The following is a 15,157-nucleotide window of genomic DNA, read 5'->3' on the forward strand; positions in this document are numbered from 1 at the left end:
CAGGTGGTGGGGTGGTGGACAGAGACAGGGGTAGTGGACAGACAGGGGTGGTGGACAGAGACAGGTGGTGGACAGAGACAGGGGGTGGGGTGGTGGACAGAGACAGATGGTGAACAGAGACATGGGGTGGACAGAGACAGGGGTGGACAGAGACAGGGGTGGACAGAGACAAGTGGTGGTGGACAGAGACAGGGGTGGACAGAGACAGGGGTGGTGGACAGAGACAGGTGGTGGACAGAGACAGGGGTGGGGTGGTGGACAGAGACAGGGGTGGACAGAGACAAGTGGTGGTGGACAGAGACAGGGGTGGACAGAGACAGGTGGTGGTGGACAGAGACAGGGGTGGTGGACAGAGACAGGGTGGTGGACAGAGACAGATGATGGGGTGGTGGACAGAGACAGGTGGTGGACAGAGACAGGTGGTGGGGTGGTGGACAGAGACAGGTGGTGGACAGAGACAGGTGGTGGGGTGGTGGACAGAGACAGGTGGTGGACAGAGACAGGTGGTGGGGTGGTGGACAGAGACAGGTGGTGGACAGAGACAGGGGTGGGGTGGTGGACAGAGACAGGGGGTGGACAGAGACAGGGGTGGACAGAGACAGGTGGTGGTGGACAGAGACAGGTGGTGGTGGACAGAGACAGGTGGTGGACAGAAACAGGGGGTGGGGTGGTGGACAGAGACAGATGGTGGACAGAGACAGGGGGTGGACAGAGACAGGGGGTGGGGTGGTGGACAGAGACAGATGGTGGACAGAGACAGGGGGTGGACAGAGACAGGGGGTGGGGTGGTGGACAGAGACAGATGGTGGACAGAGACAGGGGGTGGACAGAGACAGGGGGTGGGGTGGTGGACAGAGAAAGATGGTGGACAGAGACAGGGGGTGGACAGAGACAGGGGGTGGACAGAGACAGGGGTGGACAGAGACAGGGGTGGTGGACAGAGACAGGTGGTGGGGTGGTGGACAGAGACAGGTGGTGGTGGATAGAGACAGATGGTGGTGGACAGAGACAGGGGTGGTGGACAGAGACAGGGGTGGGGTGGAGGACAGACAGGGGTGGGGTGGGGGACAGACAGGGGTGGTGGACAGAGACAGAGACAGGGGTGGGGTGGGGGACAGACAGGGGTGGGGTGGGGGACAGACAGGGGTGGGGTGGAGGACGGGTGGGGTGGGGGACAGAGACAGGGGTGGGGTGGGGGACAGACAGGGGTGGGGTGGGGGACAGACAGGGGTGGGGTGGAGGACGGGTGGGGTGGGGGACAGACAGGGGTGGGGTGGGGGACAGACAGGGGTGGGGTGGGGGACAGAGACAGGGGTGGGGTGGGGGACAGAGGCAGGGGGGTGGGGTGGGGGACAGAGGCAGGGGTGGGGTGGGGGACAGACAGGGGTGGAAGACAGGAGATGGGGGATGGGAGTGCAGGGTTGGTGGAGACTGGCCGATGAGGGGTGGATATAGGTGGTGATCAAAGGAAGGGGCGGTGGGGTTCAGGGTAGGCAGAGATGGACAGGTGGTGGGCAGAGACAGTTGGGGCGAGGGATGGAGATGAGGTGGGGGGGGGGGGGGGATGGACAGAAATGAACAGGTTGTGGGCTGGGGGTATGGAGATGGAAAAGTGGGTGGTACGGAAGGGAAGACAGGAGAGGCAGATGGATATTGCATGGGGTGGGAGGGGATGATAGATGGTTGGTGTGAAGTGTGGACAGGAGAGATGGAAGTAGAGATGGGGGAGGTGGGGGGGAAGAGATGCACAGGTAGTGGGCAGAAGAAGGGAGTGGGGGGAGGGGGGCAGGGTGCAAGGATGATGGAAGAGAGGGGGTGGGGGTGGCAAGGAGCAGGAGGGAGGGCAGTAGGGTTCAAAGGCAACATGCCATGCCAGTGCTGTGACGATACCTTGGAGACCTGTGAACAGTGTTTGGTGGTGGTGCAGTGTTTCTTGCGCTTGCTGCTGCTGCTGCTGCTGCTGTTGTTGTTTACCTTCTGTGCTGCTGCTACTGGAGGTAAGTCCGGTGCTGTCAGCTACAGTGGGAGGGGAAAAAAGAAGAAGAAAAAAATGTGTACATTAATTTTTTTTAAACTGGGTTGTTTCACTGTGTCTTGGGATGCTGGCCCAAACATTCCATGTCGAAAACACACCTGAGAACCTGTCAGAAAAAATACCTGAGTATATAATTCATTAGATAAAACATTTTGTGTATGCTGCAGGTTGATAGCTGTGCGGTGCCTAAGAACATATTGACACTTATACATATGTGCAGATTCTCACATTCATCCAGTGTTGTGAAGAGCTAGAGGTATCAAACCCTTGTAATTCTATCAAAGTCAGATAAAAAGAAAAAAAAACAACAAAACCACACACACAAAATAACAGCAAACATGCAAACAAAAAAAAAACAAAACTGTGGTTAAAAAAGGTTTTCTCCTATCTATTTTTAGTCTCATTTTCTCCATCTTCTTTATAGTAAAGAAATGCATACAACAGAAAATGCATCTTAATTAGCTACTTTGTTGACAGTGAAACATCTGACACTTTTTTCTTTCATTCATTGCTGATAAGATTTGAGTTACTGACTGAAAACCTATCACATTCTTCATTGATCACCAGGCCACACTTACCAGAAACTGATGCCTTTTCATGACCTTCGTCAAGGACTGTTTAATGTTACGCTCACGGGGATTTTTCAAATGTGAGTTTTTCTGAAATCACACGTGAAAGCAATCCATTGCACAATTACATGCATTTGTAACCAGGATATAAGCAGAAGGAATGTTAACCTAATTCATAAGGCATCTGTCACACAAGATTATCTGCCAAAAAAGAACAACAACAACAAAAGAAAACAAGGTAACAAAGAAGCAAGAAAATGAATGACCAGCAACAAACCCTTATTCTGTGTTTTGGGGGGCTGCTGCTCAGTATGTTAACTTGTATTAATGAATGGGCTTTTATGAATATGACATTTTTACACTGCCAGACAGCCAAACGTCATAAAGGTGTACATGCTGAGTATGTTCTTGTTTCCGTGACCCACTGAATGCTGACATGGATTACTGGGTCTTTCTGACCATTCTCAAAATACAGTGAAAATATTTTTCTCCTGGATATGCAGTACTGCTCTGAGCATTCTGTTCATTACATCAGTTTGTCAAGAATTAAAAAAGAAAAAGAAAAAATCCCATTAGTTCAATGACTACTTTGTCAATATTATTGATCTGCAATCATAACCACTCCCCTCTCAAACACTCATATCTCCCATCTTTCTCCCTTCCTCCCCTACAGACCCCACCTCCCAACATACACATACAGAAACACACAACAAGCACACACACACACACACACACACACACACACACACACACACACACACATACATACACACACACACATACATACACACACTCTCTCTCTCTCTCTCTCACACACACACATACACACACATACAGACAAAGACACACACACAGAGAAACACAATCACACACACACACACACAATTTATGCACACACACAGTGTACAGAACCATAACCCTCCCGGCTCCCCCCCCCCCCGCACCCCCCCTCCCCCCCAAAAAAAAAACAAATCCACAAGCCTACATAATCTTTCAATTCTTGTGACCACCGTAGGCGGCATGTTTGTCTTCACTTCACGTCAAGTCCCAGTCAATAAAGTTCCAACAAAGCTGCATGTGGGAGGACTCCAAAAACCAGTTTGTTCACTTCTGGAAAAGAGCTAACATGTACATGCCTGTGTGTATAAACATGAGTCAGTGTGCTATACCAGTGCCAGTGTTTGAGATCTTTGGCATCTCAGTGAATGTTTGAGAAAGGTTGATATGCTCTAGTCATTTGGATGAGACAATAAAACCGAGGTCCCATGTGCATCATACACTTAGTACATGTAAAAGAACCCACGGCAACAAAAGGGTTATTTCTGGCAAAATTCTGTAGAAAAATCCATTTCGATAGGAAAAACAAATAAAACTGCAGGCAGGGAAAAATACAAAAAAATGGGTGGTGCTGTAATGTAGCGACGCGCTCTCCCTGGGGAGAGCAGCCTGAATTTCACACAGAGAAATCTGTTGTGATACAAAGAGAAATACAAATACAAATACAAATAATCTCGATCAATGATAATAAAATTTAAAAAAAAAATTTTTAATCAGACAATAATCACACAAAAACATTTCTAAAGAAAAAAAAAACACAAAAAACAACCAACAACAACCAAATGAAACAAATACAAAAAAGTAACCGAAAAAAAGAAAAGCATATAAACAGACTTGACATGCACATGTCTGTTTTCAGCCATATCTAAAAGGTGTTAAATCTAAGAATGAACACCCATATTATTGCTTCATTTGTATGTTCCTTTTCATGTGTGTGTGTGTGTGTGTGTGTGTGTGTGTGTGTGTGTGTGTGTAGACTGGTACACAGATCTTTCATAGATCTATCTTTTGTCTATGAATCTATTTCATCAAATATATTTCATCTTGCTTCAACTATTTGATCATCCAGGATTTCATGAAGTGGAATATCTTTTTCTTTCTTTTCTCTCTCCTTTTTCATCATTCTAAAAGTAAATCATAATTTATATTACAAATAGATGCAATAAAGGACTGAACTCACCTAAAACTGGTAAAAGGGTGGAAGGAGGAAGAGAGCAGGTGGGGGTAAGAGAGGGAGGGAATGGAGAGAGAGAGAGAGAGAGAGAGAGAGAGAGAGAGAGAGGGAGGGAGGGAGGTGAGAGGGAAGGAGGAAGGTGGAGATTTCTTAATTTTAGAAGTTGTTTAAGATGCCCAAGATGACCATGATGTCAACTATACTTTGAGATTGATGTTTTTAATGCTGATTTTGAATTCAAGTTGAGATGTTTAGTTAGCTTACTACAAAACTGTTAATCTAACTCGTGTAATTTGATGTTTTTGGATCTTATTTTGCTTTATTTATTGTTGACTTCATCATTATATATGTTTAATAAGATGTGCGAATGAAATGCAAAACGTGTGTCTGGATGCACATACATGTCATTACATGCACTTACACTGTGTGTTAACACACACATGAGTCAAAACTAAAGAAATCACATGATCTTGTCTCACCTCCTCTTAGCATTTGATTAGTCAGCTTGTCAATGTGCTACTGACAGGTGCCTACATATAGCACAACCCCCTACAAGTCCAGCAGGCTAGTCCTATTCACTTTGTCACATGCCAATGACTGATTAACTTTGCTGAGCGGCACTTTCCTAATCCCCTGCAGTCAAAATATACTGCATCTAGGAGGTTTACTGAAAGTGCTTCTGGCACTTTTCCCACCCCCACTCTCTTTACCCTCAATGTGTCCTGGTTCCCCCCATTACTCAACCCCCCACCCCCAATTTCACCAAGTCAAGATAATTATGTGTTAACCCTGTGTCCCTGTACCACCCCACCCCCCAGCTTTGCGCTTCAACTCTCCGACCCACCCCCTTAACATGGGCAGAACAGCCTAGTTATCAGTTTGAGTTCAAGTTATCCTATACTTTTTTGTTATTGTTTTATTTCTTTTTATATTTAATGATAACACTCAAATGTGAAAAAATGAGACTTTAATTCGATGTCCACAATCAGCAGTATGCATGACCAGACATTTGACGGAATTCCTTCCCTGGCTGCCTTCACACACTTTTGATAAGCCCTTCGTGTTAATTGCTGCCAGATTAGTTTCACCCACTGTGCCAGCACGCTACAGAACCTTGCTGATAGGAACCTTCTAATTCTTCTGTTCAGTCATGTTTAGCGCCAGAAGAAAGTCAGCAAAGGAAAACTAATGTGAGCAGGAGTATCGTGTAATGCTCATTTACATGTGAATGCTCACAAAGCCATTTTTCATGAAGTGGTGGAGCCAGTTTGACTTGGCAGGACGAAGAAAGTTCTGCACCTAGCGTTTTTGCTTCTTTTTTTTTTTTTTTTCCTGTGCAGCACAATGCCTGTAAGGTGACTCTGTGAAAGTGCTGCTGTATTGAATTTGAATGTGTAAAGAAACCAGTGAACCTGACATATGTAACTCCCTTTCCCCATAACCGCTGTATAGTGAGGGGCATGAACTATGAAAGGGAAGATTGTTGTACATAGTTGGAGTGGCGTGAGGTGCAAACCACAGGTGTACTATATGTGAAATGAAGTGAATAAGACTGTGGTGTAAATGGCAAATAAAAAATTACAGGCAATATACATATGGTTCTGAATAAGAAAATATGGCAAAGTTCCAACAGTGAAAAACAACTCTTTTAAAAAAATTTTTTTTAACCCATTTCAAGAATGAACAAACATTTGTGATCCTTTTTGTAATCAAAGAAATCACACACACACACACACACACAGAGTATATACTGCACCAGTGCATGCATACAGTTCTAAAGAAATAAACTTTTTCCTCTTCAAAAGTGAACAAATAAATGTGTTATCCTTTTTTTTGTTATCAAAGGAATAACTACCCCCCCTCTCCCCTCCCACATACACAGAGGTCCCAAATGATGAATCCAAACTACAAAAAATATCAATGCATAATCAAAGGTCAAATCAAGATAATGAACAATGCAGTTCACACACAAAGACACAGACACAGACAGACAGACAGACAGACAGGTACACACACACACACACACACACACACACACACACACACACACACACACACACACACCTCCCATGCAAGACAGTCATCAGTGTCATCTCATGTACAAGCAAGGGCAGAAATACACACAGTGACTGACAGACAGACAGTAAAGGGACTGATATGACACAGACAGGCAGGTAGGCAGGCAGGTTGAGGGTGAGGGGTGTGTGACCTACCAGTCCCAGCTGTGTGAGCTGAACCCTAACTTCAGGCTGGCTGAAGTAATGTTTGAGGGGACGGTCATGCAGCCCATTGTATTGCAGTGCCGACCTCTGCAAAAACATGGGGGTCATGCAACACAACCTGTGTCATGCAATTCATGCAAAGCATCAGAACGTGATGTGGCATACATGGACAACAATCATCAAATCAAACAGAAAAGAAAAAAACAACTGGAATGACGTGAAAATGTTTTGAAAATAATCACTAAATGAAAGTGTAAAAGGAAAGAAAAATCATCTGAAGCTCTGAGAGATGTGACATGCTCAGAAAATAATCATCAAATGAAAAAAAAAAAAAAAATAAAAAAATAAAAGAAGATGAAATCACCATGTAGTGTGTTTGTGTGCATGTTTTATGTGTGTACATGTGTGTGTGTGTGTGTACATATTTATCAAATTATGCAGCAATATCAGCATACAAAGACTGCTCTCTGTTGACAACAAAATTCATGATCTTCACAATAACAGACAATGACCCTGGACAGGGGAAAAAAAAGAAAAAAAAGGACATCTTCATATAGACAAACACAGCAAGAAATTTCAAAGAACCTTATAAATTTTAGTAATACACACCATGTACTAACTATGCTGTAAAGTAGAACAGGGGCTGAAAAGAATGTCCATGCATTTCGTCCAATATAACTTAGAGAAAAATGTCAGACAAAAGAATGAATGATGTATTTGAAAAGCCCTGTCATGCCAATAGCAGGTGACCACTAAGTATCTGATACTATAGGCACTACAATGTTCACAGTCTATAAGTCCTGGTTAGACATACGAGTATTCCCTAATCAGAACTTTAAGTGCACACTGTCTGAGCAAGGGATCTCAAGGGATTAACGTGACTGTTTCCTTGCACAGCAATGGGGCAGACTATGATCAGCTGACCTGAAAATGCTTTGATGACAACAGCTGGATCTTATCTGTACTGTGCAGTTCACTAAAAAGCATTTGTTGTGTAGTGTGGTGGTGGTGTGGTGGTGGTGGTGGTGGTGGTGGTGGTGGTGTGTGTGTGTGTGTGTGTGTGTGTGTGTGTGTGTGTGTGTGTGTGTGTGTGTGTGTGTGTGTACATGTTTATCAAACAAACCTATTCAAAGACATGCACTTGAAATGCCCTGTGAATGCTAATGACAGGTGATTCAAAAGTACTGGATACTACACTACAGGAACCTGCAGTGTTCACAGACTATGTGATAAACACTTGATAGAGTGTGGCCCTCTAGCTGTTTCAGAATTCTCTAATCAGCACTGGTCCTGGCGTGTGCTCAGTTAAAGTAGACATGGGCTGGACAAGGGATCTCCAGGAGATTAGCTTGACTGTTTCCTTGTTGCACACACACACACACACACACACACACACACACACACTTCCATTTCCTAATATCACTCTTTGTGAAAACTCATCAAATAAAAAAATAAATACACACACACACATATGCACACACATGCACACACTGTCACACAATTTTTCACATCCTGATATCATTCGTAGTAAACAGACACAAAATTAAAAAAAACCCAAAACAATGAACACATAGACACAGACATTACACAAACACACACACAACAACACACACATACACACAACACCCCACTTCCACACACACACACACACACACACACACACGCACACTACACACACACACACATTCCACTCCACACACACACAACACCCAGTGAGATTCCAATCAGTCACAGAACCACTTTCTCTCTCTATACATGATCTATCCAATATCTATTGATCGACAAACATGCTGGCTGGCCGCTGGTCTTTACTCTCTACCCTTCAGCTGCAGTACAGCTAATGATTTCACAGGACCTTGTTGTCATAACAAGCCAGGTCATCTGAGTCCTGCCTGCCTATCAATCTCTGTCATCAAACTGAGTGCTGAAACCTGTCCAGCTTGTTCCAGCCACCTTGGCAACGGCCACAAGTTTGGGCTGTTCTTGCATACAAAACATGCTGCTATGTTGGTTGTTCCTGTTTTTGAAGAATCAATTATTCATGTTTCCAACCATGGCGTCTCTTTTTTTGTTTGTTTTGTTTTGTTTTTACTGAACGTTAAAACAAAACTGAAATTTTGTGTGTGACATGAATTGTGTGTGTGTGTGTGTGTGTGTGTGTGTGTGTGTGTGTGTGTGTGTGTGTGTGTGTGTGTGTTCATTATTTCTAACTCAAGCACTTTCTGGGCTTGGGCTTAGTCTATACTATTCACACATTTAAAAAACTTCTCCAAAACATATTTTTACAGATAGATGAAAATTTTCAAGCAAGAACACACACACACACACACAAATGGTCAAAGCAATAACAAAAACTATTGAAAGCAAATACACACACACACACACAAAGGGCCAGTGCTCCTGATACCGCATAAATACGTGTCCCTGATGGCTTTGGAAATGAAAAGGACGCACTGCATATTAACGGAGCGGATTCCTGGGACATTTAAAAATACTACAGAATAAACAAATAAAAAGGGTGAAAGTGCACTGGAGCTTCAGTTTACCTTTCTGTGTGGCAATGCACATCTGATAAGAATTTGCACACTAAAGAGTGACCCTTTGAATGTAGTCCACGACCTCCTAGAATTGCCAGTAGGCTAAAAGAGTGCCTGGTGACCTCAAGATATTTTTTACTTATAGGAAGCCCTGAAAGGGTACTGGCTTTAGAAATGATGAAACACCAAAAGTACTATCATTACACATAAATAAAAAAGCAACTGACAGACCTAAACTGACACCAGTGACAAAACAAAACAGGCAAAGAAACATCCAAACTCACTGCTTTCAAGGGAGGGTGGTCCAATATAGGTGAGTTGACATCTGACAGATCAAACCCCTCTTCCAACCGTTTGACCTCAAAGTAATATTTTCTGGAGAAAACAAAAAGACTCAAAAATAAAAATGAACATTATGCAAGAAGTATATATCTCAGATTTCTTCTTATGACTGATAATCAATTAATGACCAACAGATTATATTTTCTATTCAAAAACTTTACATGAGATGTCTTCTCAAAATCAAATTACATTTTTAAAGTGAAATTCATTCAATGGAATGGTGTGTGTGTGTGTGTGTGTGTGTGTGTGTGTGTGTGTGTGTGTTTTATTATGCATTGAGGTATTCTGGGGAAGGGGAAGAAGATGCAGTTCATATTTTAGTTTGTTTTTGCCTGCTTTGTTAGTGTGCAGCACAGAGAGCTTTAACTGTGTGTGACGTGCTGCAATACACAAATTCTGCATGCTTACACTACAGAATTTTCCTTTTCTTTCACAGTATTTGAGATTTACAAACACCCAAATCCAACCCCAAAGTCTTTCAGCAAGGTCTGAAAGGATAAAAATGATTTGAACCAGCCGCTGTGGCAAAGTGGTTAGCGTCGCGGACTGACGGCTGGGAGGACGCGGGTTCGAATCCCAGCGGAGGTGGGTTTTTCGGCCCGTGGCCGGCTCCTACCCATAGTTGAGTGTGCTGTGGGCTTAAATGGGGAGACTGGGACCACACAGTCGAGTGTCATCCACTTCAAGGATGCGTCTTTGGGTGTGTTGCTCTAATTACCTGACCAACACTGTAAGTGTCTGTATCTCTCGGGCCTGGTTAACGCCGGGATATCATTATGACAGGAAGCGTAGAGTATAGCCTTGTCACGCAGTCCAAAAACAAAATGGACCTCCATAGCAACATCGTCATCATCATCGTCATCCTCCTGCTCCTTCATCACCATCAATATAAACAAAATAGTCTCAAAGTCTGTGGCCTTTCATGCCCTGCTCTCATGGTGACCTCAGTTTCAATACCCCTTCACTTCCGTGCTTGGGGTGAGTCCTGTCAATGTCGTCAGTGTCGGCAGATTCATGGGGGCTGTTGTTTGAGGGGCGTGGTGGCGGTCTCCACTCTGGGAGGGACGCTCATTCAGTCTGGCTCCACGACTAAGCCATTATTGTCGTTAGTAGGGGGCTTAGCAGGTGGTGTCCTAAGTACGTTAAAACAGAACAGGCACCACTGAACACCACCGAAGTGACTCAGCAGCAGTGCAGGGTCTCCTCTGGTGTGTGGCCTCCTGGCAACCTAACATCGATGGTTCCCTGTGGACTGCCGACGCTGGAACTGTGACGGACGAACCCGGGTGTGGCTGTGTATGGGGGAATTTAAATGAGCGGCGTGGGAGTAATGCCACTGAAACGGTGCAGTTGATGGGGCAGCAAAAAAGAAAAAAAAGAAAAAAAGATTTGAATCAAAAAGGGATAAAAAGTTCAAAAGAATAATAGGAATTTTTCTTGCTTAAAACACACACACACACACACACACACACACACATTTCATACATAAACAAGTTCTTTTTTATGCCTTCATTTTGATGTCATTATAAACCCAGGAGAATTGATGCTTCCTGCCAAAATGGCAACAGCTCATGTTTGGTAACTGGTCAATTGCAGGTCTGGATGACTGGATGTGAGAATTACAGACAATGGATACAGAAGAGGAAGAAGAAGAGGCCATTTTTGTCTGTCTGTCTGTTTCTCCATAGCTATACATAAAGACCACACCAAGACCAACATAAATTCAAAGATTAAACAGCTGAACAGGGTGGCAATGGGATGATATTGTTAGAAGTTCTTACTTATCCTAAAATTCTGTTAACTCTCAGTTCTGTAAAAATACACTTTTGAGCAATAACCAATTTGCATCTTGTGCAATATCATCATAAAAACAACAACAAAAAAACGTATACATAAATCTCTCTCTCTCTCTCTCTCTCTCTATATATATATATGTGTGTGTGTGTGTGTGTGTGTGTGTGTGTGTGTGTGTGTGTGTGTGTGTGTGTGTGTGTCTAAACAGATAGTTTATAGATATATAGATAGATAGATAGACAGAAGGATAGACATAAAGATAGATATACTTGAAAGAGCAAAACGTCAGATCATGTTCTTATGGAGTTTTTGCCATTCCTCTCAGGCTGTCCAACACTCACAAGGACCAAAGTGAGTCAACTTATCAACACACACACACACACACACACACACACACGCGCGCGCGCGCGCGCGCACACACACACACACACACACGCACACACACACACACACACACACACACACACACACACAGAGTTTCTTTCTCCCATCCACCCACACACTTACATAAACACACAAACACTGCCATACATAATCTGGGCAACACTCAAATAGAGACCTAGAAGTACCTTTCACACCCCACCCCTCAACCTTGAGGCCGGAGGGGGGGGGGGGGAAGTCAGAGAGAGAGTTTGTGTGCGTGTGTGTGTGTGCATGCATATGTGTAAAGAGCGTGCATGTGTGAGTATGCACAAGTTTTTATATTGATATGCACTTGTATGTATTCAAATTTCTACTGTATCTGTGTTTGTGTATGATTTCCGATTTATGTTCGTAGCTTGTTATGTACTATCCTCCCCAATATTCATTGTGACCCCGGTACGCTTGGTAATAAAGACATATTCTATTGTATTCTATTCTATAATGACCAAATAACAAGAATAAACATGTTTATAAACTATTCCTGGTAGAAATGAAACCTGACAGGCTGAAAGGAGAAGGGGGAAGGGGGGTTTACTAACTGATGTGCACCTGCTTCAGCAAGACTGTAACAGGATGGACACCAGCAAAGTGAATCAAAATCACAATCAAGAATAAAATGATATACAAACAGAAGTAGGATAAAAAAACAAAAAAAAACCCTTGACTAAACTGCCTAAGACTGAACTGGAGTCTACTTCAGAATTGTGGCTGGGAACTAAAATGAGCTTCACTCCAATATCCACCATACAGTGAACCATGTTCACCGCCTGAATTCAGAGCATGGCCCATCTTTCATTTTTCCTCTGGCAGATGTAAAGACTTAGAAAGGGAGGGTGGAGGAGGGGGTGCAGGAAGGAGTAGAAAGGAAGAGGTTGGGCGAGAACATTGGGGAGAAGTAATGGTGGAGTGGAAGTGAAAGGGGAAGGTGAGAACTGGAGTGGAGCATTTGGGGTTTATAGTTATTCATACCAGCTATTCTGATAGTAAGCAAGTTTAGCCTGAAAATGACAGTGTAGTGTGTATCACTCAGAAAACAGTGCTGTCAGTATCAAGCTAGTGTATGTGTGAGGTACATTAATATTCAGACAGATGTTCACAGTATATCACAGGTTTGGTGAAGTATGGTCAGTCATACACATCTTATCAAATTCAAATCTGGGGTTAAAACCACTGACAATGTGTATATAGATAGATGGACAGACAGGCATAAAATCTAATAATCAAATATTTAAAACAGATATTAAATATCATATATATCTATACCTACCTCTATATCTATATATATATGAAACTGTCTTATTATGCAGCTGGTTGGTTATTCAGCAATTGTAGCGGGTGTCTTTTGAACCGATACTGTCAATGGTTTGCCTTGATGAGACTATCCAACATATTTGTTGCCATTGCTGTTGCTGGAAATTCATTCTTAAACTAATACTAGTAATAGTAACTGAGCTCTGTGCACAATCAAGACAAAAATATCATGCGGCTCCGAGTTATCACTGTATGGTGAATATGAACCTATAAATTTTGTGGCACACTAGAAGTATCTCCTGAGAGTTGTTCACCTTTTATCAACAAAACTCAATATTCATAATTATTACACATATCGTTTATGTTGATTTTTAAATGATTAGATTTTTAAATGAATGATGATCTTTGTAGTTGCATTTCTTGTGAAGAGAGAGACAGAGAGAGAGGGGATGAGAGAGAGTGTATGTGTGCGTGTGTGTGCGCGTGGTGTGTGTGTGTGTGTGTGTGGGGGTGGGGTGGGGGGTTAGATGTGCAATGTGGTTTGGCTGACTGAAATGGAGAGGCGCGTAAATTTAAGTAATCTGTATATTTGTATATAGCTATTTCCATTTGGTGCCATTTAATTTATCTTTTTATTTTCTATTCATTTTATTTGTTTGTTGTTTTCTTCTTATGTTGGACATGTGCTGCTGCCAAAAAGAAAATCTCTGTACCAAAGTATAGACAATAAAGTTTGTGTATTGTATTGTGTATTGTATTGTGTTGAACCATACATATATACGTCTGCAGCATCTTGAGGTTTACCTTTATGTGAAAAAAGTGACCAAATGAAATATTCATTTGATGTATGTCCTGCATTAAAAAAACAAAAACAAAAAAAACAACAACAACAAACTATCAGACAACAGAAAGGGCGTCAGGTCCGCATAACTACGATAATCACAATGACCACAGTTAATTGAACAAAAGTATCATATACATATCCACCAAAACACCTCGACCCAATTTTAAATGCCAATGAGAAAAAGTGTACTCACAGCTTTTTGCCAACCGATTTCACCACTGTATTTGAAGACATTACTGTAGTTTTCTACGCTGTCCACACGGTTTTGAAACAATCTGACCAGACCGGATTGTCACACAGTGACTACGTCCACCACCGTCTCCGCGGCCAATAAAAAAAATAATCGATCGAAAAACAATTGGTCTCGTCTGCTCACTGTGAGCTCTCAGTGTATGAATACAATAGACAAAGCGCACTTTGCGCTGAATGCACAACGAATTTTAGTTTCAAACATTCATGTCATAATATTATTGTACAGGTCTATAATAATGAATGAATAGCACAACATCAAACACAGTTGTTTTGATTTTTTTTTTAAAGTGCGAGTTACGTCGCTTTCTATGGTAACTAAAACAAGCGGTAGCTATGCGGAGCCATCTTGGCAACCTGTTTTCCGGAAATCGGTCAGGGGGAATAACTCTGCAGAGACACAAGTCCCAGTCCACAGTTGTAGAAGGAAGTAAAATAAAAATAATCTTTCTGCCTACGCCCACCCACCCCCCAGGGAAAAAAACAAACATACAGAACAGAACAAAACAAAAATAACAAAACACACACAAAAACCATGAACACACAAAAAACTATATTTTATTCATTTTCTATTCATCTACTTATTTACTTACCAATTTTATTTCATTTTTATTTCTGTTTTTATTTTCTATTTCAATTCATCAAGTCAGTTACTTAACTATTCATTTATTTATATATCTTATTTCACTTCATTTTATTTCATTTCCCCCCAAGGCATGGCTGACTTAAAATGCACTGGGCAACACTGCTGGTCTCAGAAGATGTTGGGAAGTGTATAATTCATGAATTTGTCAGAACTCGGCAGACAGTGATGCCTCCTTGAGTAACTGATCTGAACTCTGTGTGTGTGTGTGTGTGTGTGTGTGTGTGTGTGTGTGCA

General features: G+C 42.6%; 1 protein-coding gene across 1 annotated transcript in view; it reads right to left on the reverse strand.

The window, feature by feature from the left end:
• LOC143293068 (uncharacterized) overlaps positions 1–14,625 on the reverse strand; it is a 57,180-nt gene extending 42,555 nt beyond the window's left edge. Inside the window, 5 exon segments of the mRNA XM_076603992.1 lie at positions 1,891–2,016; positions 2,614–2,694; positions 6,829–6,924; positions 9,659–9,749; positions 14,222–14,625. Coding sequence (XP_076460107.1) covers positions 1,891–2,016; positions 2,614–2,694; positions 6,829–6,924; positions 9,659–9,749; positions 14,222–14,262 — 435 coding nt within the window. The 5' untranslated portion in view covers positions 14,263–14,625.
• Positions 14,626–15,157: the final 532 nt, after the last annotated feature.

The sequence above is a fragment of the Babylonia areolata genome, chromosome 1 (genome assembly GCF_041734735.1).
Source record: "Babylonia areolata isolate BAREFJ2019XMU chromosome 1, ASM4173473v1, whole genome shotgun sequence".
NCBI lineage: Eukaryota > Metazoa > Mollusca > Gastropoda > Neogastropoda > Buccinidae > Babylonia > Babylonia areolata.